The 25,570-nt window shown below is 41.6% G+C and overlaps 1 protein-coding gene across 1 annotated transcript in view; it reads right to left on the reverse strand.

Moving 5' to 3' along the window:
* The window catches only part of LOC126236005 (zinc finger and SCAN domain-containing protein 2-like), a 205,314-nt gene that overhangs the window by 161,238 nt on the left and 18,506 nt on the right, over nt 1-25,570 (reverse strand). Inside the window, exon 4 of the mRNA XM_049945014.1 lies at nt 20,547-20,669. Coding sequence (XP_049800971.1) covers nt 20,547-20,594 — 48 coding nt within the window. The 5' untranslated portion in view covers nt 20,595-20,669. The remainder of the gene's footprint in view (nt 1-20,546; nt 20,670-25,570) is intronic.

Below are 25,570 nucleotides of genomic sequence, written 5' to 3' on the forward strand. Positions count from 1 at the left end.
CCAATAATATTTCTGACTTTCCAACATTAAGAGCTTGTTTTATCTTTTTTAAGTAACGCAAGAAAATGAGCTGTTATAATGCAAATAAAAGGGTCAGCAGATCAGGTGTAACTCAACTCAAAGAACCACATTAGTATGTATTAGAGATAACAGTTGGACAGTATGAACATATCATTTCAGCAGTAAAGCAAGAAAATGCTTCAAGGAAAAAAAGGATGAGATGATACTAAAACTATTACGATTTGAATTAAAATTAAAATTCCAGAGGGATTGTAATAGAAATTAATAGGAATCATGTTAGTAATAGTGCCAGGTATAATAATAATAATAATAATAATAATAATAATAATAATAAACCCCATGAAGGCCCGGGAAAAGAATAGGCCTCCGGTATATTCTGCCAGTCGTAAAAGGCGACGAAAAGAACAAACCAATAATAGGGCTAACCCCCCTTTTAGTGTGATTAGTTGGTTCAGGACAGAACTAATGAAGCATCTGACAAGCGCTGTCATGGTCAGGGACGACGCTTGGACCCTATGCCCGTCCACAATGGTAACGACACTGCTAGCCACACGGAAAATGATTTAAATCCAAATAGAGGTGTTTTGCAGGATATGCTTCCGGCAACCACCCTAGAAGGAAAACAAAGACAGAGGATGAGATGGTCTGCTGAAGTTAACCAACACCTCATGTTCTGTTATTACCAAGCAACAAACTTAGGAATCAACACAACTGGATACAGATCACAAGTATACACAACATTTATTACCAGATACCCAGAATTAAAATTTTTAACAGAACAACGACTAGCTAATCAGATCTGTGTAATAATCAAAAATAACAGGATACCCCAGTCAGAATTAGAAAACATCAAAACAACAAGTACAACAAATACTGGAACAAAATAATGGGCAATCAGAAGAAGAAGAAGAAGAAGAAAATACAGTAATGGACTCAAACATCCCAGAGCAAGCAAACAAACAACAACAGGCATCAATTAAACAATCAGAGGAAAACAAAATCTTAAGACAGCCACCAGAACAAGCACAAATACTACACGAAGTGACACACATGTTAGATATAGAAGAAAAATTTCAGCTGACATATATAGAATACAAAGACACTAATACAGACATTAGACCATTCTTGCATAGATCACCAAAATAACCCACAAGTCGAAACAAAAATAACAACTATCAATACAATCATACACAACAAAATAAATTAAATACAACTGTGGAAGATTTACAACTACTGGTTTATATAGGAGCACTCACTACACTAAATATACACACTAGGCAGAGATCAGAACCAACCAACACACAGAAGAAACCCACAAAACCAGCATGGCAACACAAGTTACAGATCAGAACAGAAAAACTGAGAAAAGACATCGCACAGCTAACACAATTTATAAGAACTACGGAGATGGGAACTTGCCCTTCGGTATATCCTCTCTTCTCGTTATCCGCCAGGCCTCAATCTCCACTAATTTCAATTTGCCGCTGCTCATACCTCACCTGTCTCTCAACAAAATTCCCTCTTTCCTGATGAAGCAACCGTTTGTTGCGAAAGCCTGAATTTTGTGTGTATGTTTGTGTTTGTGTGTCTATCGACCTGCCAGCACTTTCGTTCGGTAAGTCACATCATCTTTGTTTTTAGATATATTTTTCCCACGTGGAATGTTTCCCTCTATTATATTCATATCATTAATTTGAACCCAATAATTACGCTTGTTATTGTCACTGTTGCATTTCGAAATCTTTCCTGTCATCTTATTTTCTCTTTCTGTTTTTGCAAGTAGTTTCACTTTGTATTCACCTTCTCCTCTTTACTGAATCTACCGTACAATTTTATCCCGCCTATATATACTCAATAATATGTAACCCACTTCCAAACCATAACCAAAAAATTTTTTTCCGCTTTCAACACTACCGCTGCTATAAAATCCACTGTTCCCAGTTCACAAACAGTTCCTTTCAGCTATTAAACAGCCATTTCGGCTAGTTCTAATAACTTTCACTTTTTTTCCATTTCCGTTTTTCCCACATCACTGATCTTTTTTAGCCGCTTCCCACAGGTTTTAACGTCATTATTTCTTCGTCAGACAATTGTTAGCCTCATTTTCACAATCTGCCACCACAAAACCACTCCTTTTAATACATTTACACGCAGTTTTCTCGAAATTTTCCCGAATTGCTCCACCCTTTAACGTGTTTTGGCGGCAACACAACCACCTAAGCTTTGTGCACATCGTTGTCTACCAACCCAAGTTCACCACAGGATCAACATAGCCCAGCTATAACCAACACTTTTTCGCCTTTTTTCACACCAGATCTCCAGTTGCTTTCTAGTTCACCTTTATTTCTCCCCATATATTTTTATTTTCATTTTCATTTCAGCCTCATGTTACACTTTCCACCTTCTAATTTTACACTCCCATATTTTATTTTCTCTGGCTTGTCTGACATTTGGCATTACCCCCAAAGGCCTCACACTTAAAGTTCCCATCTCTGGCTGTAACCCTTCTTTCCATCAGTCCCTATACCAGTTCCAAACTGAACAATCCATTGCCCTCACCCACCTAAACCTTCACCTACACATCAACTCAGCCAATGAACACACCCGTCAACTCCTATCCTTAATAAAAGTCCTCAATCTTTCCTCTCCCACATCCACACCGGCTGTTCAGAGCATCCTCCTACAGGCCAACCGCAAATTAGAACAGCATGCCACGCTCCACCTTAAAAAACTATCCAATCTCCTGGTTTCCCACCTCCGGAAAGGCAACTCACTCACCCTTCACAACCTTTCCAGCAAACCTCAACCTCCTCTCATTGCACACAGACCCAGTCTCTCCCATCTACTCAATCTCCCACTTCCAGCTCCACTCCCCCCCAAAACCTCAAAATTCCAATCAACACAATCTGGGACCACAACACCCTAATTCAGTAGTTAACCTTTCCTCCAAACCTCTCTCCCAATCCGAAACCTCTGTCCTATCCAAAGGCCTCACCTTCAGACCCACTCCCAGATTCAACCAAACAGCCCTTGTCAAAGATTTACTTTCCTACACCCATACTCTCTGCTGGAAATATCACTTTGCCACGGAAAAAAAAAAAAAAAATGATCCTGATCCTACTCTTAATGATCCAACTCCCCAAGACACTATCCAAATTGAACCCTGCCTGGAACAGTTCCGTCCTCCATCACAGCGGGACCCACCTCCTCTTCCTCAAAATCACCCTCTCCAAACTTTCCAGGAATTTCTGACTTCCAGCCTTGCCTCTCAATCCTTCTTAAAAAACCTTAATCCTACTCCCAACATCACCACTGCTGAAGCCCAGGCCATCCGTGATCTGAAGGCTGACCGATCCATCGTCATTCTTCCGGCGGACAAGGGTTCCACGACCGTGGTACTTGATCGTCGGGAGTATGTGGCTGAGGGACTGCGTCAGCTTTCAGACAACACCACATACAAAGTTTGCCAAGGTAATCCCATTCCTGATGTCCAGGCGGAGCTTCAAGGAATCCTCAGAACCTTAGGCCCCCTACAAAACCTTTCACCTGACTCCATCAACCTCCTGACCCCACCAACACCCCGCACCCCTACCTTCTTCCTAAAATTCACAAACCCAATCATCCTGGCCGTCCCATTGTAGCTGGCTACCAAGCCCCCACAGAACGTATCTCTGCCTACGTAGATCAACGCCTTCAACCCATTACATGCAGTCTCCCATCCTTCATCAAAGACACCAACCACTTTCTAGAACGCCTGGAATCCTTACCCAGTCTGCTACCCCCCGAAACCATCCTTGTAACCATTGATGCCACTTCCTTATACACAACTATTCCGCACGTCCAGGGCCTCGCTGCGATGGAGCACTTCCTTTCACGCCGATCACCTGCCGCCCTACCAAAAACCTCTTTCCTATTTACCTTAGCCAGCTTCATCCTGACCCACAACTTCTTCACTTTCGAAGGCCAGACATACAAACAATTAAAGGGAACAGCCATGGGTACCAGGATGGCCCCCTCGTACGCCAACCCATTCATGGGTCGCTTAGAGGAAGCCTTCTTGGTTACCCAGGCCTGCCAGCCCAAAGTTTGGTACAGATTTATTGATGACATCTTCATGATCTGGACTCACAGCGAAGAAGAACTCCAGCATTTCCTCTCCAATCTCAACTCCTTTAGTTCCATCAGATTCACATGGTCCTACTCAAAATCCCATGCCACTTTCCTTGACGTTGACCTCCACCTGTCCAATGGCCAGCTTCACACGTCCGTCCACATCACACCCACCAACAAGCAACAGTACCTCCATTATGACAGCTGCCACCCATTCCACATCAAACGGTCCCTTCCCTACAGCCTAGGTCTTCGTGGCAAACGAATCTGCTCCAGTCTGGAATCCCTGAACCATTACACCAACAACCTGACAACAGCTTTCGCATCCCGCAACTACCCTCCTGACCTGGTACAGAAGCAAATAACCAGAGCCACTTCCTCATCTCAAACCCAGAACCTTCCACAGAAGAACCCCAAAAGTGCCCCACTTGTGACAGGATACTTTCCGGGACTGGATCAGACTCTGAATGTGGCTCTCCAGCACGGATACGACTTCCTCAAATCCTGCCCTGAAATGAGATCCATCCTTCATGAAATCCTCCCCACTCCACCAAGAGTGTCTTTCCACCGTCCACCTAACCTTCGTAACCTCTTAGTTCATCCCTATGAAATCCCCATACCACCTTCCCTACCCTCTGGCTCCTACCCTTGTAACCGCCCCCGGTGTAAAACCTGTCCCATGCACCCTCCCACCACCACCTACTCCAGTCCTGTAACCCGGAAGGTGTACACGATCAAAGGCAGAGCCACGTGTGAAAGCACCCACGTGATTTACCAACTGACCTGCCTACACTGTGAAGCTTTCTATGTGGGAATGACCAGCAACAAACTGTCCATTCGCATGAATGGACACAGGCAGACAGTGTTTGTTGGTAATGAGGATCACCCTGTGGCTAAACATGCCTTGGTGCACGGCCAGCACATCTTGGCACAGTGTTACACCGTCCGGGTTATCTGGATACTTCCCACTAACACCAACCTGTCAGAACTCCGGAGATGGGAACTTGCCCTTCAGTATATCCTCTCTTCTCGTTATCCGCCAGGCCTCAATATCCGCTAATTTCACTTTGCCGCCGCTCATACCTCACCTGTCTTTCAACAATCCCTCTTTCCTGATGAAGCAACCGTTTGTTGCGAAAGCTTGAATTTTGTGTGTATGTTTGTGTTTGTTTGTGTGTCTATCGACCTGCCAGCACTTTCGTTCGGTTAAGTCACATCATCTTTGTTTTTAGATATATTTTTCCCACGTGGAATGTTTCCCTCTATTATATTCATATCATAAATTATTTAACAGTTACATTGCAGACCCATACACATTCCCTGATACACTTACACATGGAATAACTTATCTGAAACCTAAAGATCAAGCAGACACAACAAACCCAGCAAAATATCGCCCCATAACATGCCTACCAACAATATACAAAATATTAACTTCAGTCATTACACAGAAATTAATGACACATACAACACAGAACAAAATTATAAATGAAGACCAAAAAGGCTGCTGCAAAGGAGCACGAGGATGTAAAGAGCAACTGATAATAGATGCAGAGGTGACATATCAAGCTAAAACTAAACAAAGATCGCTACACTACGCATACATTGATAGCCAAAAAGCTTTTGATAGTGTACCCCACTCATGGTTACTACAAATATTGGAAATATACAAAGTAGATCCTAAATTGATACAGTTCCTAAACATAGTAATGAAAAATTGGAAAACCACACTTAATATCCAAACAAATACAAATAATATCACATCACAGCCAATACAGATTAAGCGTGGAATATACCAAGGAGACTCATTAAGTCCTTTCTGGTTCTGCCTTGCTCTGAACCCACTATCCAACATGCTAAATAATACAAATTATGTATACAATATTACTGGAACATACCCATACAAAATCACACATTTGCTATACATGGATGATCTAAAACTACTGGCAGCAACAAATCAACAACTCAACCAATTACTAAAGATAACAGAAGTATTCAGCAATGATATAAATATTGCTTTTGGAACAGACAAATGTAAGAAAAATAGCATACTCAAGGGAAAACACACTAAACAGGAAGATTACATATTGTATAACCGCAGCGACTGCTGCATAGAAGCGATGGAAAAAACAGATGCCTATAAATATCTAGGATACAGACAAAAAATAGGAATAGATAATACAAATATTAAATAAGAACTAAAAGAAAAATATAGACAAAGACTAACAAAAATACTGAAAACAGAATTGACAGCAAGAAACAAGACAAAAGCTATAAATACTTATGCTATACCAATATTGACTACTGGCTCAGCAGAAAAGATTAATAAAAGTCAAATTTCTTTTAAAAAAATAGACAAAAATAACTTCATTGTTCTGCAAGGTGATTAACGCTTGACTGTCAGAGAGATGGAAACAAAATAAAATCTGAAACTAATATATTTTGATGATGTTGATGAGGTCCCATACTCCGAGGAGTGTAGGGGACGAAGCGGGAGCCCTTCCGTAGTTATGTGAATGTATTTTAATTCACTTGATAGCTCCGGGCCGCAGAAATCCATTTTGTTTTCATTTGGCGTGAGAGCAACAAAAGAAGAGGAAACAGCAAAATCACTTAACATAAACACGGGTCATGTGGAGACTACCACTTCCCCACGACAACTCAGACTGCTCTGTGCTTCAGATCCGGATCTACAATATTTCCAAACCGCAGCAATATTAGACAGTGGCACTCCCCCTCCCTAGAGCATTTGAGGTAGGACGCCAAAAAATTTAAAAAATCGACTTTTCAAAAATCATTTTGTAGCGCACATCTTTCTGAAGAGTCTGATACATAAAACACATATGTTCGAGGGAACGTAAGACATGTTATTTGGTCTTAAGTGTGCCGAAGTGCAGTGCCACGCCTCTTCACACAACATTCTTCCATCGCACATCTCTGTATTTCGCTCTGTGGAGTTCAAACATGTAATTGTAATGGGTGCCATCAAACTATATTCAAGCCAATGGAAATTAAAATGTCCTGTGGTGTCTCTCCTGCTCCCAGTCAGCCGGTATGACATCCTGGCCCCTCTTTTTTAAAAAATCTCGCAATTAATACTGGATGGGATTATTTGTAGCCGGCAGAACAAGAGCTCTTCAGAAAATTTGCAGTCTTTACAGCCTATTAGCTAATAACTTGCTGTTTTGTGAGACATAAAATTAAATATAGGATACATAAAACGAGTAAAGACAAGAGACAAGCAAGACAGTACAAATTTCTTCAATCCTTAAGTCCTTGCTTTCTTTTTCTCTCTAATGTTGCCACAGCCTTATATGGCATACTTTCCTTTCTGGGAAAGAATCTATTACCTCATCAAAGTACGTCAACGTTTTGCTACATTAAAAAATGAAATGTCATTGTCTAATACTAGAAAAGCTGTTAATACAAATAGTACCCAAGACTGATGTGGTTTCTCGATCTGATTACGTGTATTTTGTCACTGTCTGCTAGATAAAACGAAATAGGCCTTCCTAATATTGCAGCAATTGTTACACACACCAAATAAACAAGATTGTTTTGGCACAAATGGTCATTTTTATAACACGACAGAATATAATTCATGAAGTACCAATATCAAATGCCTATTAGGCCTACTACAAGCAAAAAGTTTTATGTTAGGAAATAATTTCACGTTTCATTCATACTCTCTAGCTTCTGAACCATGAGATCGAACAGTTGTAATACGAAATTTTTATATAAATCTGGAATCATCATATTCTACCGTAATTTGTGAGAGTCCCCATTTCCTCTCCTTCCTCGTTCTAACAAATAATCTTGTCATCACTAATCCTGTAATTATTCCTGCCAGTGTCAAAACTTATTCTCTGGTCAACTACACTAACCCTGCCACAATCACCGTTTAGTTAACCCGCATTTATTCTCCGGTAAGGCATTATTACCTGTTCGTACAAGGCATTTTCCGCACTACTCCCAGAATAGAACTTTAGCGGCTGCTAGCCGAGGACTGTATAACTGGCCATTAGTAGTGTCGCGGTCTGACCAAAAATTTTCTGTCTAAATTTCATTTTCTTGGATACACGAAGAAAACAATACATAATCTTTGTTGCCTGTTATTCCTGTTAGTCGTTTACTTCCACTCTGGTAGTCTGAATCTATGGAATGCGCTAGTAATTGTAACAACGCTGATCATTTGCGAACCCACTCAACTACATAAACAGCGATTGGCATTCACCTGTTCAGCTTTCGTATAGACCCATCCCCTTTTGTCTGCAGGGAAGTTTATTTCTAGATGCGATGGGGATTCCCCTGGCAGAGACATCAAGTACACTATGCACGCATTCAAAAATCAAGTTATGATTCAGTCAGAAATCAGCTTAGAATTTTTTCAAAAATGTTCAAAAACCAACAGGGATGCATTCAAAATCATATGAATAATCAATAGACCAACATGCGCTGGATACTAGGCGCTTTGTGAAACAAGTCCTTTTTCCTCAATAATATGAATTTGGCAAGAACATCACGGGTGGCAGAGACAGGGGGGGGGGGGGGGGCGGACACCATGCAAGGCACTCATTGAGCCTGTACACTGTACATAACTAAATTCAAATGCGGGAGGACCGTTTATAATAAAGCAGAGGGCCTGATAAACAGCTATCAGTTCTGCGGTAAACACCCCACACATGGCAGGCAAGAGATGGTGTTCCGTGTGACATATCCTATGTGACTGGCAAATTTTGAGCTATTGATGTAAAAGACATCAGCATTAGGAAACTCCCATAAGAGCGGGCGGAACAAACAATGGAACACCACTGGAGCAATGGAGGCTTTCAGACCCCGAAAAAGATACAAATGAATACAGGGCCGAGGAACTAACCAAAGGGGGGGGATGTTCAGGAGACAACATGGGAAATAGCGCAATTTCTATATTAAATCGGTGGCTTAGTTAGTCCCTATTCTAACTATAACCTACCGCAGATCCCTCGAACAAAAACCGAGCCTAGTAGTTGGAACAAAGAACAGGTAGCACCCGTCTACAAGAAGGGTAGTAAAGTGATCCACAAAATTACCAACCAATATCATTGACATCAATTTGTTGTAGAATCTTAGAACATATTCTGAGCTCCAACAATGGCAACCACCAGGGATTCCAAAATCATCCATCGTGTGAGATCCCACTCGTGCTTTTCTCCATGACATGCTGAAAATTTTGGGTCAAGTCAGGCAGATGCAGTATTTCTTGATTTCTGATATGCATTTGACTCAGTACCACACCTGCACTTATTGTCAAAAGTACAATGATATGGGGTACCAAGTGAAATTTGTGACTGGACTGAGGACTTTTCGGTGGGAGGACACAGCATGTTATCCTGGATGGAGAGTCATCGTCAAATGTAGAAGTAATGTTGGGTGTGCCTCAGGGAAGTGTGTTGGGAACATTGCTATTCATGTTATATATTAACAACCTTGCAGACAATATTAATAGTGATCTCAGACTTTTTGCAGATGATGCAATTATCTGTAATAAAGTACTATCTGAAAGAAGCTGCCTAAATATTCAGTCAGATCTTGATAAAATTTCAAAGTGGTGCAGAGATTGTCAACTAGCTCTCAATGTTCAGAACTTTAAAAATGTGGATTCCACAAAACAAAAAAAATGTAATATTCTATGACTATAATATCAATGAGTCACCGTTGGAATCACCAAACTTATACAAGTAACTGGCTGTAGTACTTTGTAGCGATATGAAATGGAATGATCACCTAAGCTCAGTTGTGAGTAAAGCAGGTGGTAGAATTCGGTTCATTGGTAGAATACTGGGGAGGTGCAATCAGTCTACAAGGAAGATAGATTACAAATCACCAGTGCAATCTATTCTAATACTGCTCAAGTGTGTGGGATCCGTATCAAATAGAAGCAATAGAAGTAGCAGGGGATATTGAATGTATACAGAGGAGGGTAGCAAGAATGGTCATGTGTGTGTGTGTGTGTGTGTGTGTGTGTGTGTGTGTGTGTGAGCGCGCGCGTGTGTCATTGGAGAGTGGTGTCACAGAAATGATAAAAAACTGAACTGGCAGACTCTTTGAACAGACGTAAACTATCCCAGAAAGTCTACTAACAAAGTTTCCAGAACTGGCTTTAAATGACAACTCTAGGAACATACTACAACCCCCAACCCCCTATGTATCGCTCATGTAGGGTTTGTGAGGACAAGATCAGAGGAATTACAGCAAACATAGAGGCACACAAATGATCATTCTTCCCACGCTCCATATGTGAATGGAATGAGAACAAACTCTAATAACTGGTACAATGGGAAGTACCCCCTGCCATGTACCTCATGGTGGTTTGCAGAGTATGGATTAGATATAGATGTAGATGGGGGAGCCAGGTGCTAAAATCTGTGTGGACCAATGTGCAGATGCCACCGGAACCACCAGAAGCCCTCAAAAGGCTGACGCTGTTCTGACAAACCATCGAGCCCATGAAGGATTGGTGAGTGAGCATAAATAAAACGAAATTCCAGGAGAAACTGCGGAGTAAAAGGCAATAAGGAATTGCAACTCCAGAAGGTGACAGTGGTATACCTTGCAATTCCATTGAATAAGCACAAAAGTGGGATCCAAATGGGTGGCAAATGGAGCAAAACTAGACACACCCCTAGGTCACTATCTGCCACCAACAAGGAAATAAGAAGTCTGTCTCAGATTGCATGAGGGGGAGTGGGGGGGGGGGAGGAGGAGTCGGCACCTCTGGGGGCATCGGAAGGACCTTGTCTCAGGACTTATGTTTCTTCTTCTTCTTCTTCTTCTTCTTCTCCTCCTCCTCCTCTTCCTCTTTTATAAGTCGAGGAGGGCAGGGCCTGGAGTGAGAGCAGGCTTTTGAGAGATCTAGGACAGAGAGAGAGAGAGAGAGAGAGAGAGAGAGAGAGAGAGAGAGAGAGCGGGCGACCTGTGATGAAGCAAGCTGGGATATGTTTTACTTCCCCCCTTGTTTTGCCACCTCCCTCCTTAAATTCGTTTTTTCATTTCTGACTAAGTGCTATTAACATACTTGAGTATAATCTGGCAGGGTGTATACGTGGACAAGGAAAAAAAAAATTCCCGGGTTTCCCAGTTAAAAATACTCTTTCTCCTGGGCGAAAACACACTTTTTTCATGTTAAGTGACAGTGTATTTTCCCCTCGAAACTGCAAAACTTATCAATCCTTTGAATGGTTATGGTTTTATACACAGGCGTAAGATTTCCTGGCACTTTAGAAAATGAAACTCAGGGAAAAAGACACGTTTTGGAAATATCTTTGATGTGCAGTAACATGTAACCTGCGTATTTTTGTATTATGAAAGTATACATTAAAATTCCACCACACATCACACTCATTAAAGTCGAGATTTTGATGTGCTTTTGTAAGCCAGTCATAGGTCATGTCACGTAATCTTGCCAGCAGATGACAGTGGGTGTTCAGAGCGTAGGACACATGATGTAGTCAGTCAACAGCAACATCACTGTCCACACAAACAGGGAAAGTTAATAGTTTAAATTAACATACATATTGTTGCAAAACTTTCACACATAATATTTGTCTCTAAGGTTAATAAGCTGCAAGAGAAGATAAGCTTTTGCATATAATATTGATCTTTCTTGCACGTGTTACACTTTAAGATACAACACACAAATGTGCCAGTAAAATTTTTATAACGAAATAAATGTCTGATCTTCAGGACTTGAAATTCTTCTAAATGGCTCGTCATCAAAGAGTTGATTTTTAAATGAGAGTCAAATGCTCTGTGATTTAAGAAATTCATGGTACATTCTAGCATATAGTTCAACTTACATAAAAGGAAAGTTACTTTGAAAGTAACGCTTTGCAAAGCACCATTCGCAATATTTTCCCGCAACCTGTTAGAAACAGGTTCGTTTCAGCAGTTGCCAGACAGCACATATGACAGGTGTCATTGCACTTGCGCAGCTACCATGACATAGGAAGCCCGCATGTACGTACGTGTAAAACATTAGAAGATTATACATTATGTGTTAAAAGAAACAAGACATCAGAGGATTCTCCAAGGGCACTGGAATTTCGTGAACCATACTAAAATGCATAATTCAGCTTGAAGTGCACATTCGTATGTCCAGATTCCCAATGAAGTAGGCCTCAACCTGATATTATGCTTTTCAGTGTGGTTTTCGGGATGTAAATTTTCTTGGAGCACCAGTACTGTATTATATCATGTTTGGTTCTTTATTATGGCATAATCCATATGTGCTAAAAGATGAAAATGTGCACTTGAAATGCAGTGAACAATTCAAACTAGCCACTACTGTGGATTTAAACATTTCGTTTCAAATACATTGACCACCTCTGCGGAAAAGGTTAATAAAGGTCAAATTTCTTTAGCAAACAGACAAAAATAACTTCATTGTTCTGCAAGGCAATTAATGCTTGACTGTCAGAATGATGGAAATAAAATAAAATCTGAAACTAGCAACATATTTCAGCCTTCCGTAATTATGTGAATGTATTTTAATTCACCTAATAACTCTTGGCCAGAGATGTCTGTTTTGTTTTCATTTGATGTGAGAGTAAACAAAGGGGAAACAGCAAAATCACTAAACGTGAACACGGGTCACATGGAGACTACCCACAATAACTCAGACTGCTCTGCACATCAGCCCCGGATCTACGATATTTGCGAACCGGGTCAATACTAAAAAAAATTGAATTTTCAAAAATATGTTCATCTTGTACCACACATCTTTCAGAGAAGTTTGAAACATAAAAGTAAGTGTTCCAGGAAACGTAAGACATGTTACTAGGGTTGGAACTTATAAACAGTAGCAACTATTTATTCACAACCGATGCAAAAGAGTTACATATTTGCACCTGTTACTGTTCTTCAAAGTAGTCACCAGCATTGTGTAGAAACCGTTGCCAGCGATGTGAAGGCGTAGTACTCCATTAGCAGAGCCTGTCCTGCTAATGGTGTGAATGGAGCGGTCTACTGCCTGTTGAATCTCTTAAACACTACTGAAGCGAATGCCATGAAGTGGTTTCTTCATCTTCGGAATCAAATCAAAGTGACAAGGACTTAAGTCCGGGGTGTACGGTGGATGGTACAGTACTTCCGAGTCCCATCGGCCGAACAGACCAACCACAGGTTGTGCTGTATGTGCCCGTGCATTGTCGTGCAAAATGATGGGTGGGTTGCGCAGAAAGTGTTGCCGTCTCTTTCGCAAAGCTGGTTGCAGTTGATGCTCCAAAGACGAACATTAATACTGTGCATTGATGGTCTGCCATGGAGGAAAGTAATGCGTTAGGATAATACCATCGCAGTCGTACACGAGAATCACCATAACTTTAGACTGCTCCATTCGCACCATCAACAGAACAGGGTCTGCTAACGGTGTACTACGCCTTCCAACATCGCTGGAAATGGGTTCTACACAACGTTGGTGACTACTTTGAAGGACAGTAACAGGTGCAAGCATGTAACTCTTTTGCATTGGTTGTGAATAGTAGTTGCCACTATTTAAGCTCAAACACTCGTATTTTGTCTTATGTGTGCCAAAGTGCAGTGCCATGCCTCTTCATACAGCATTCTTCTGTCACATGTCGCTGTATTTCACTATGTGAAATTTAAACGTATATATTTTGTACTGAATGCCATCAAACAACATTCAGGACAGTGGAAATTGAAATGTCCTGTGGTGCCTCTCCTGCTCCCAGTCGGCTGGCTTGACAGGGCCACCCCCTCTTTTTTTTAAAAATCTCCTAATTAATATCAAACGGGATTGTTTGTAATCAGGAGAACAAGAACTCTTCAGAAAATTTCCACTCTTTATTGCCTATTAGCCAATAACTTGCTGTTGTGTGTGACATAACCAATAAAGACAAGACACAAGCAAGAAAGTACAGATTTCTCCAATCCTTAGCTCCAGCATTTTTTTCTCTAATCTTGCTACAGCTTTACATGGCGTGCTTTCCTTTCTGCGAAAGAATCTATTACCTCATCAAAGTTCGTCAAACGTTTTGCTACATGAAAAATCGAAATGCCATTATGTAATACTGAAGAAGTTGTTAGTACAAACAATACCCAAGACTGGTGCAGTTTCTCAATCTGATTATGTCTATTTTGTCACTGTCTGCTAGATAAAACAAAATAGGCCTTTCTAATACTGCAGCAATTTTGTAACACACACCAAACAAATGAGACTGTTTTGGCACAAATGGTTATTTTTATGACTTGACAGAATATAATTCACGAAGTACCAATATCAAGTGCCTATTAGGCCTACTACAAGCCAAAAGCTTTATGTTAGGAAACAGTTTCACATTTCATTCATACGCACCAGTTTCTCAAGCATGAGATCAAAAAGTAGTATTCCGAAATTTTTATATAAATTTGGAATTGACATTCTTCCGTAATTTGTGTGATTTCCCTGTTTCTTCTCCTTCCTCATTCTAACAAACAATCTTGTCATCACCAAATCTGTAGCTATTCCTGCCATTGTCAAAATTTGTTCGCTGATTAACTTCACTAACCCTGCCAGAATCATGAGTTTAGTTATCCCGCGATTATTCTCTGGTTAGCCGTTTTTACATGTTTGTACAACACGTTTTCTGCGTTACTTTCAGAATTACTCCACTCAGCTCGTACAGCCCTGTCCCCTTTTGTCAGTGGAAAGTTTATTTCTAGATGGGACGAGGATTCTCCTGACAGAGACATCACGTACACTATGTACACGTTCAAAAATCAACTTATGATTCATTCAGAAATCAACTTAAAATGTATTAAAAATGTTCAAAAACCAGCAGCAATGCATTTCAAAATAATATGAACAATCGATAGACCAATGTGCGCTGGATGCTAGGCGCTTTGTGAAACAAGATTTTTTTCCTCAGGAATATGACTTTGGTGCCCCCTTTTCCCGGTAGCATCTAGCTGCTTGCTGTGATTGCTTGCACAGCCAAATGTCACATTCCTGTAGCCAGAAGCGGGAGAATCTACTATTCAAATGCGATTCAACTGCACATGACCCCACTCGTAACTGCTGCAACAAATCTAATGTAAACAGTTGTGACTTCATGCTCATGGGAGGCAATTTGTGTTATGAAACATTGCATAGTCTTTCTAAAGACTCTGACACATTTTGCTGTTGGCAGGCACTTGCATGAGCACTGTGTGTCATTGTTGTATGTGGCGCATTTCCTTAATATCTTGTTTATGTTTTATTGTTGAAGTATTATTCAGCAGTAGCAGGATACAGTAATATCCTATGTTAGAGTATCGGTTCTTCCCAGACAAAATTACAAAAATTTAACTGAAAACTAGAAGAATGAAAAATTCCCGGAATTCTAAAAAATTCCCAGGTTTTCTCCCAGATGAAAAAATTGCTGGGTTTTTCTCGGATCTCCTGGTTCTCCCGAGCCGTATATACCCTGTCTGGATTTTTGTAAAAGAGTAAGTCTGGCCCTCAGTTTTAAAGAATATAACACCAAATCTTCTTTTGTGCTTAGTTTTATGTAGGTAACTGATTTTCTAATTTATTTTGACTATTCCTAGTTAGTATCTTTTGTTATAGCGTGAAATAAAGTAATTGTTTCGTAACTTAAATTCTATTGTTGACTTATAAACAAATATAAATTCTGTATTAATTATAAACATTTGCAGGCACAACTACTAGTATTCTTAAAGGATCTATCTGGCTCTATTTGAAATCATGTTAGCAAAGCCAGCCCTTGATTATTTCAAAGTAATTAACAGTTTTGTCAAAAGTATTGTTGGCATAACGATATCTGTTAATTTCATAATTTAAACAAATAATTCGGCCTAGCTCTTGTAGTAGAAGTAACTGTTAAAAAGATGGAATTTTTCGATGTATTCAGTTAATTTAATGAGTTAAGTTTTAATTGTAATTTTTGTAAATTAAACATCAAACAACGTGTAGTTTCAGTGCCTATTATTGAGCTGATATATAAAGGTCTGGTTTTTGGTCACGAGACAGTCAGTCCACAGCCGAGTTTCAGACGAGAAACTTGTGTTGGTTAGAACAACAACAATGCATCAACTTAACTGTGAAATACATGTTCCACCAATAGGCTGCATGTTGACAGTGTCTGTTCCATGTTGTTTGTTGTTGTGGTCTTCAGTCCTGAGACTGGTTTGATGCAGCTCTCCATGCTACTCTATTCTGTGCAAGCTTCTTCATCTCCCAGTACCTACTGCAACCTACATCATTCTGAATCTGCTTAGTGTATTGATCTCTTGGTCTCCCTCTACGATTTTTACCCTCCACGCTGCCCTCCAATGCTAAATTTGTGATCCCTTGATGCCTCAAAACATGTCCTACCAACCGATCCCTTCTTCTAGTCAAGTTGTGCCACAAATGTACCTTTTTATTCTTCAGGAACTGTGAACAGTGTGATTAGGCTTTTTATGCTTGTAGATATTCAACAGTAAACTATTGTAGCAGTATGTGGATGTTTGCCTGCAACCTATTAATGAGGCTTATCAAAAGTTAAACAGTAGCGCACTGGCCATATAACTGTGTAATATTGGGAGGCTGTGAACAGTGAAAGTAAAGAACTGTGAAACGCAACTGTGCCCCTGTCGGCTACATCATTTACAGTAGTCAGTTCTGCACTTTCACCCCCGATATTTTTAGCCAGTATCGCAACACAGTATATCGACACTGAGAACCACCAATGAAGAAATAAAGCAGGTGAACGCCACAAACCATGGGATGCATGTACTGTGGATCTCGCAGCCGATTTGTGGCAGCAGGCCCCTGGTATGAGAGATGCTAGGGGAAGGGGTCCTGGGAGGGACCCAATCACTGGCAGATGCCAGATGTACAGAGATACTTCTCTGCCTGGGTATGGGGAACAGCACCCAGATAGGAAGGGCACGTGAGCCGCAGAGGAGGGGGAAAGGCCTTAATAGAGGAGAAGTTAAAATTTTCACACACAGTGAAGATGGTTATATTTCTGATGAGCCTCAATGTAGGATAAACCATCACTGGACTTACACTCCTGTATCTCATTTTCCTTCTTATAAACTGGACAATCTGGTGGTGTGTGTTGAGATTGATGGTCATGACAACTAACACGGGCAGTGGGACACAGGGGCTACCCCCATGTAGTGGGTGTCCACATTTACTGCATAGAGGGTCTGTCGTACACTGGGAAGACATGTGCCCAAAAATAGAAAACATCGAAAAAGCCTGGTGGGTGGGAGGATGTATGGCTTCATATCACACCAATAACACATAACCTTGACCTTCTACAGGAGGGTGCACCTTTTCAAATACCAGAAGAAATGTGCAGGATCAATTGGGGCATTCTTACGACCTTCCTAAACAAGCCGAACAAAATGAACGCCCCACAATTCCATTTTGGCCCATAATTCCTTATAGGACTGAAGGATGATGTCACTATGAAAAATGGCTCCCTAAACCATATTAAAAGACTGAAGAGGAGTGATGGGCACTGGGAGGTCACCAAGATAGTCACAGGCACGTAGGGCCACAGAAGTGGTTTTGATCAACAGTGAACCCGACCACATCTTACTCATAGAGTCCACTTTCCCGAACTTGTCTTCAAAAGTTTCCATGAAAAATATTGGATCAATGGTGGTGAAAATATCCCTGCCAGTCGTGGTGCAGATAAGACAGCAGGGAACAGGTTTCACCCAGAGCTGGCAAGCCTGGCCCTCCTCCCAAGGTGTAGTCAAGGAACAGAAGGCTGCACAGTTATAAGAAGCATCATTAAAAGATACACTGCCAACAAAAGACATGGCTATAGAGGAATGGCAATCTTGGAACGTAATGTGTTTCATAAGCGAAGTGTCCACCCTAATACCACTCACTTTGATCAGGGGCTCTCCCCATGAGCACTACCCAGCTACAGCAAGGGCCATCTAACATGATACTGTTGCCAGGAGTTCTGATGCTCCAGAATGACAAGCAACCACCCCTATGCATACGTGGGGAAGTACCGGCTCAGATATCAGAAGTGTGATCCCTGTGTTGTCACGGGACCCAACCAAAAGGGTACATACAGACCCTACCACATGACTGGTGACCATGCTGGCTACATAGCATTAAAAGATAACACAGTCGATGAAATGCTGGAAAAGGCAGTAAGGCCACACATTGTAGACAGTAAGTAGCTTGTTCTTCTCCAGTTGGTTCACACTATGGGGAGGAACAAAAACTGGGAGGAATACCAGCAACCAGCAGGATGGTCTGGCCGATGTAACCAAGGGCACCGAGAAAGGGAAAGAAGAGAACAGAGGGGAAGGAATGAGAACAGGGAGAGAGGTGCACAGGGAAAGGAATGCAGCCCTGGATGGAAGAAAGGAGGGCCTTGAGCCCGTTGGGGGGTTCTTCACAGTTTCAACAACATACGAGTGATAACCATACAGCTTTAACCATCACCTTGTAAACATGAAGTTACGTACGAGGGTCACTCCAAAAGAAATGCACACTATTTTTATTAAAATCCATCTTTTATTCTACAGGTTTGAAAGTTTTACAGTGTGTAGATACATCTTTAGGAACAATATTTTCATTTCTCCACATAATTTTCATCCCTCTCAACTGCCATCTTGGAACCAGCCCCTGTATACCCGCATGGTAAAATTCTGGACCAACTTGTTGGAGCCACTGTTTGGCAGCGTGCACAAGGGAGTCATCATCTTCAAACCTTGTTCCACGAAGAGAGTCTTTCAGTTTCCCAAAGAGATGATGGTCACATGGAACCAGGTCAGGACTGTAAGGCAGGTGTTTCACTGATGTCCATCCAAGTTTTGTGATCGTTTCCATGGTTTTTTGACTGACATGGGCCGTGCATTGTTGTGCAACAGCAAAACATCCTGCTTTTGCCGATGAGGTCGAACATGACGCAGTCGAGCTTGAAGTTTCAGTGTAGTCACATACGCATCAGAATTTATGGTGGTTCCACTTGGTATGATATCCACAAGCAAGAGTCCTTTGGAATCGAAAAACACCATAGCCATAACTTTTCCAGCAGAAGGCGTGGTTTTGAATCTTTTTTTCCTTGGGTTAATTTGCACGATGCCACTCCATTGACTGCCTCTTCGTCTCTGGTGAAAAATGATGGAGCCATGTTTCATCACCTGTCAGAATTCTTCCAAGAAACTCATCACCATTGTCGCATTGTTCCAAAAGTTCACTGCATACCGTTTTTCTTGTTTCTTTGTGAGCCACTGTCAACATCATGGGAACCCACATAGCACAAACCTTTTTTAACACCAGTATTCTGCAAACACTTCCTTCCCCTAACCCAACGTAGCGTGACAATTTGTTCATTGTGATGCGTCTGTCAGCAGTCACCAATTCGTTAACTCTCTGTAGATGGTCTGGAGAGTGTGCAGTACGAGCCCTGCCGCTGCGAGGACAATCCTCAAATTACCGTGCCCGCTTTAATCACGTAACCTGCTTGCCCACCGGCTAACTGTACTGCGATCAACAGCAGCATCTCCATACACCTTTTTCAACCTCTTGTGGATGTTTCCCACTGTCTTGTTTTCATAGCACAGGAATTCTTTGACAGCACATTGCTTCTGACAAATGTCAAGTGTAGCAGCCATCTTGAAGACATGTTGTGACGGCGAAACTCATGGGAACAGGTTGAATTAAGTTTGAAAACAAGTGGGAAGTGTGTATCTACACACTGTAAAACTTTCACACATGCAGAATGAAAACTATTTTTACAAAAATAGTGTGCACTTCTTTTGGAGCGACCCTCATATTTAATTTGTTGTTCATTTGTAGGTATACCTCTGCAGTCCTAGTAAGTGTTTAAAGCCTCATGCCACAATATCACAGCACGGTTATAGAGGAGTAAAAAGAAAATTGTGCAGCCCATCTCCCCTTTGTCAATAAGCTGTCCCATTTTCTTTTGACTCCTCTAGAAGCATGCTATAATACTGTGGCTTGAGGCTTCCAATGCATACCAGGACTGCAGAGATATATCTGCAAACAAACAACAAATTAAATATGTAACTTCATTTTTACATTCACATGTAATATTGATCAATGCTTGAATATCTACAAAATAATGTTTATTACTGATCAATAAGAGAACCAGATTCTTAGCCTTTTATTCCAAGAATGCACTAATTCAGTTCATAATTATTTTTATATTGCAGGAGGAGGAGGAGAAGAAGAAGAAGAAGAAGAATACAGGAAGTTAGCACACTGTTGCTTTTAGTCAGTGAATAACCTGTGCTATTTTACCAAATATCTGTCACATCCACCATAAATTAAGAGAGAAATAAAACTAGATTAAAATCTGTTTATAGTGCATGAAGGACTCAAAAGTATGTCTGAAAACTGAAGGAACTCCTATTCTAATAATAATAGCACAAATGCACATTTATGAACCTACCTCTGACTGGCTGCCTGTAGCTGAAGGCACATGCTGCTCAGCATTCATCACTATGCTCTCTCCAACCTCTGGAAATTCGTGCCTCTAAGGATTACCACCACATCATTCACTCTCTCTTGTCATCTGAAATAAATGAAGCAAGTCATAAATTAGTGTTTTTACATAAAACAGGTAAATAAAACTCACATTTTAGTATTCATCTTGTTTCTTACATCCCATTTAAAAAATTAAGCTACACACACACACACACACACACATTTCATACCCATCCACCTGATGGTAACGAATATAAGGGAGCAGTCGTCCGAAGAGATGAGCCTAAGACTCCTGATCTTTGGCTTCTAGTGCACTAAAAATAAAGCATTCATTGCTCTGAACGTGATCAAACACTGGTGTCCTGCTGACCATAGTGTTGTTGAACATCACACTTTTTTTGCCTTCTACCCAAACAAAGAACCAGCATAAAGGCGCTAGGGGAAGAACTAAGTTATGGTTTAATGCTCTGAAATATGAAAGCTACTGAAAGTTTACTGGATAACAACTGCGGGTTGGGGGATTTAGACTTTATCCATACCAATTACAGCCCTGTCCTCTAATGTATACCCTATATCTGTCTCAATAAGTGGCACAGAAGAGATGAGGCAGAAAGGATGGTGAAAGACGAATGAAAAATAAATACCAAACTATGACTTGCTTTTTTACACACAGAGCCTACATAGAAAGCACTGCTGGGACCAAAACATACAATAAGTGCAAGAACATTGAATGCATCTCTCAGTCATTAGACAGACACTGGACCACTGAAATACTCATCAGACATTTAAATGTTTCACTCTCTGAGCAACAGCAGTATTAAAAGAGGACCTATAATATTGTTCTCCTCCAGTCAACTGTATGCTGTGATGAACATCCGAGAAGAGTGCCAACAACCAACGCATCTCTTGACTGAGCAGCACATTGAACAGGGGCCAGAATAGAACAAGGACAGGGAAATTGCAAGATTCAAGAATATGTTCTGCGTTTTCAGGGCCTTTCTTATCTATAGAATCCAGCAAAGGGCTTCTCTTTTGTTACTTCCTCACTAAAAACTCTCTCAAACAATCCAGTAATCTAAGGATGGCAAAACTGCAGTGACAAGCAATCCCTTTCCCACTACTCTTAAGAGTTTCACAGAACAGCACTAACCCACAAACCTAACCACAGATGCTCCTAATTCTCAAACAATTCACTAGCCAGCTGTGCTGGAACATCTTCTGTATTACATAATATTAATCATGCCAGGAATAGTTTAATCATGTCCTCTACCTGGGCTTCAACTAACTTTCCGTCATGTCTTCAAGTAAGAAACATCCACCCCAAGTACTTCTCACCTATCCAAATGAGGTATTCCACCACCTCCCCAACCTGTGAAACATTGTGACCCATCTTTATGCAACACCTGCCCCCAATCCCAACCCATAGAAGTCACATCCCTGTGGAAGACCAGGCACAAGATCCCCACCATGCACCCAACCAGTATTTCTTATTCCAGTCCCGTCACAAACATACCCTACTTCATCAGGGGAAGGGGTGCATATGAAAGCAGTCATGTCAAATACCACATATGATGTTACTTCCCTTCCACAGACCCATTTCCATAGTTGCGACCGTCAACCAGCTGGCCACCCAAATGAACTGTCACTGTCAAAATTCAGCCAAAAGAAAAGTTCACTATACAATGGTAGAGCATGCTGCTGAACACAAACTGGTTGCCTCCAATGGCTGCTTCACAACACTGGCCTTCTGGAGCCTACCTCCACCCCATATTAGCTTTGCTGAATTGCATAGATGTAAACTGTGCTCACTGTCTTTACAGCATATTGTTTTATCCTGCAATCCCTGTGAAAATAGTCTCTGCTAGAATCACTCCAGTTCATATACCCTCTCTTCCCTCCAGCCTAATTCGCCTCTCCATTAATCTTTAGTTAGCCTGTTCTACCTGTGGTATCCCTCTTTCTCTGTTCTATGCTGCTCCTATTAACCCGCTCCTCTGATCAATACCCCCTATTTTATCAGGTATCATGTGAAACTTCCCAGACCTATACTGGGGCAAGCTCAACAGTATCACAACTATACCCAATTCCCTTGTTGCATTTCCCTCCCCTATGAGGTCATACTGGCTCCCTTCCCTCCACCCTTTCCATCCCACTCCTTGTTCCTCTCACCCATTCCGTCCAGCACACCCTACACAACAGCTGGGCTATAGCACCCTGACAATGAAGCCATGTTTATTTTATTGAAGGGCATTGGTTAATCTGTTAGTTCCGACATTGTTCAAAAACTTCGCTAAGAGTTCAGACTTCTTTTTTGGCTGTCTACCACTCAATGCCTAACCAGATGATGAGTGGTTATTTTTACTCCTTCCACTGTTGAAAATAAAAAAAAAAGAAGATAGAAATTTATATAATTGTTACTGGTTAACTCATAAGTTAAATGCCTGTCCAAATGACCTGACTTGTGATCTGATGCATAGTGTGACCAACAATTTATATCCAAGATACACCTGAACTGATGAGAGTTTACTTTCACACAAAGCATGTCACATTAGTGTCACTCAAACACAGTATACTTCACTTCCTGCTAGGGAGCACTTCTATGTCAGAGAAGTCGCAGGAATGTTTTTTCATTCTATATAACCCCGTATTCACAAGAACAAAAATTTAAGACTATCACATTGCAAAAAGCCACTAGGTTCCTCTTTTCCCAGAAGCTAGTTTTGGAACTTTCTTTGAACCCTTTTCAATAATCACTATACAAGGAACATGCACAATAACTAACTCCAATTCAGGATTGCCACAAGTTTCCTCCAGTGAAATTCCCTGATATTTCCCTGCTTTCCAGACAAGTTTTAGCATTTTTCCCTGACGAATTTTGAGATTGATTGACTGATTAGTTGAGAGGGTTTGTAGGACCAAATGGCGAGGCAACCTGTCTCGAAATTCCAAATTTACTCACAGAAGAAAGAGGTTCCGCTAAAAGTGGATGGATCCAGTCAGGGGAGTCAAACTATAAAACAAGGAAGTTGAAACACACACAGAGGCATAAAAGGTTAGACCAAATCTAAAAACTGGTAAAAAAGGAGTGGTCTGTCCACGGGAGGAGTGGTTGTGGGGTCCCAGACTGAGAAAACATGAAAAGAGGCCCCAACCACAACCACCCTGCCCTGCTCCAGGAGTAAAGCAAAACCTTATATCTGGAAATAACCACTTTCACAGAGGAAACTGAGGACCAGTTCCACCATCCATGAATTGTCTGCTAATATTAAAATTAAGGAAGACTATACTTAGCAGGAAGGCCCAAAAGAAGGACATATTCCACCAATATGTGGGATACTGTCAGGCTAGCTCCACAGTCATATTGTGGGGGAGTTTCGTTACGCAGGAGGAAACAACGGATGAGCCTGGTACGAGCAATGTGTAGACAGCTAAAGCAGTGGACTCCTTCCGAGAAGAGCAGAAGGAAAAGCACCAAAGCACAGTGGTCTCCTTGATTGTGCGGAGTTTATTACTGAGAGCAGTGGTGTACGAGATGTCATTCCACTTTTGGGCAAAGAGAGATTTGACATAAATCTGCATATCCACAGCTGGAGTTATGAAGGGAATGGAGGGTGAGTATCAGCTTCTCTAGCCAAACGATCAGCCAGTTCATGCCCTGGGATACCCACATGACTTGGGACTCAGAGAAAAAAAAATTGAGCAGGTGTCATGGCAAAGGGAGGAGATAAGGTCATGGATAGCAGAGACCAAAGGATGACAAGAGCAGCAGGCTGCTCACTGAGTTGGTAGATATTGAAACACTGTGGAGGGAACCGTGAGTAACAAAATGGAGGGCCCTGGCAATGGCTAGCAGCTCTGCTGTGAAGAACTTCATGATTCCAGCAAGAAATGTTGTTCTAAGCCAGTAGGAGATATGAAAGCTTATCTTGCTGTTATCTATTGTCTTAGAACCATCAGTGTAGAAGGTGATAGCATCCAGGAACTCTGCAAGGACAGAACGTACAAGACGCCAGAAGACCACAGGGGGGACAACAGGGGCCTTAGGACTCTGGGATAGGTCGGTACTAATCCACAGTGTAGGCACCATCGGGGGGGGGGGGGGTGAGAGGAAATACACGGCGTGCATTTCAGTACGTGGAGATGGAACGGGGGGAAGTGAGATGCATTCCAATCGGCAATCTCACCTGTGCAATTGATCAGGAAGGAGACATCCCTCACTTGCAAAGAGGATAGGGTACACAGGATGGTCAGGGAATCTGCGAATTGTGATTGCATAAGAAACCAAGAGTTGGCTTCATTGTATTTGCACAGGGGGTATCGCCGCTTCTGTGAGGAGACTGTCAACAGGACTAGTGGGAAAGGCACCAATAGCCAGACGCATCCCACAATGGTGAACAGGATCGAGTATTTTCAGACTGGAAAAGAGCCACTGAGCCATAAACCTTACTTCTATAACCTAGTCTGGACAAGACCAGAGCGCATGGTAAAGATGGAGAAGAGTAGCATAGTCTGCACACCAAGATGTGTGGACCAGGAGATGGACAGCATTCAGCTTCCACATGCATGTAGTCTTCTGGTGGCAAATGTGGGGAAGCCACATCAGCTTTTTACCAAAAATAAGGCCGAAGAAATGGGACTGTGCTGCAACATCGAGGAGCTGATTGCCTAAGTCAAATTCTGGACTGGGGTGTACTGCGGATCAACAACAAAAATGCATAACTTGCATTCTGGGGGGAGAAAACTGGAAGCCGCGGGGGGTCTGCCAGGATAAACCCCTGGACAGTTGACTGTTGCTGGCAGCTAGATGGCTACAGAGCTTGGACCATACCTGCGATGAAGAGCCATACGCCTCCAGGGAGGAAACAGAGCACCCAGCATTCCTTTTTATTCCGCTTAATATGGTAACGAGTCTTAAAACGGAGACGCTTAAAAGCGAGGAGTCTGGTCTGTGAAGGTGTTCCTAGACAGCGACTGCTACGTCCTTGGTCC

This window comes from Schistocerca nitens, chromosome 2 (assembly GCF_023898315.1).
Source record: "Schistocerca nitens isolate TAMUIC-IGC-003100 chromosome 2, iqSchNite1.1, whole genome shotgun sequence".
NCBI classification, from domain to species: Eukaryota; Metazoa; Arthropoda; class Insecta; order Orthoptera; family Acrididae; genus Schistocerca; species Schistocerca nitens.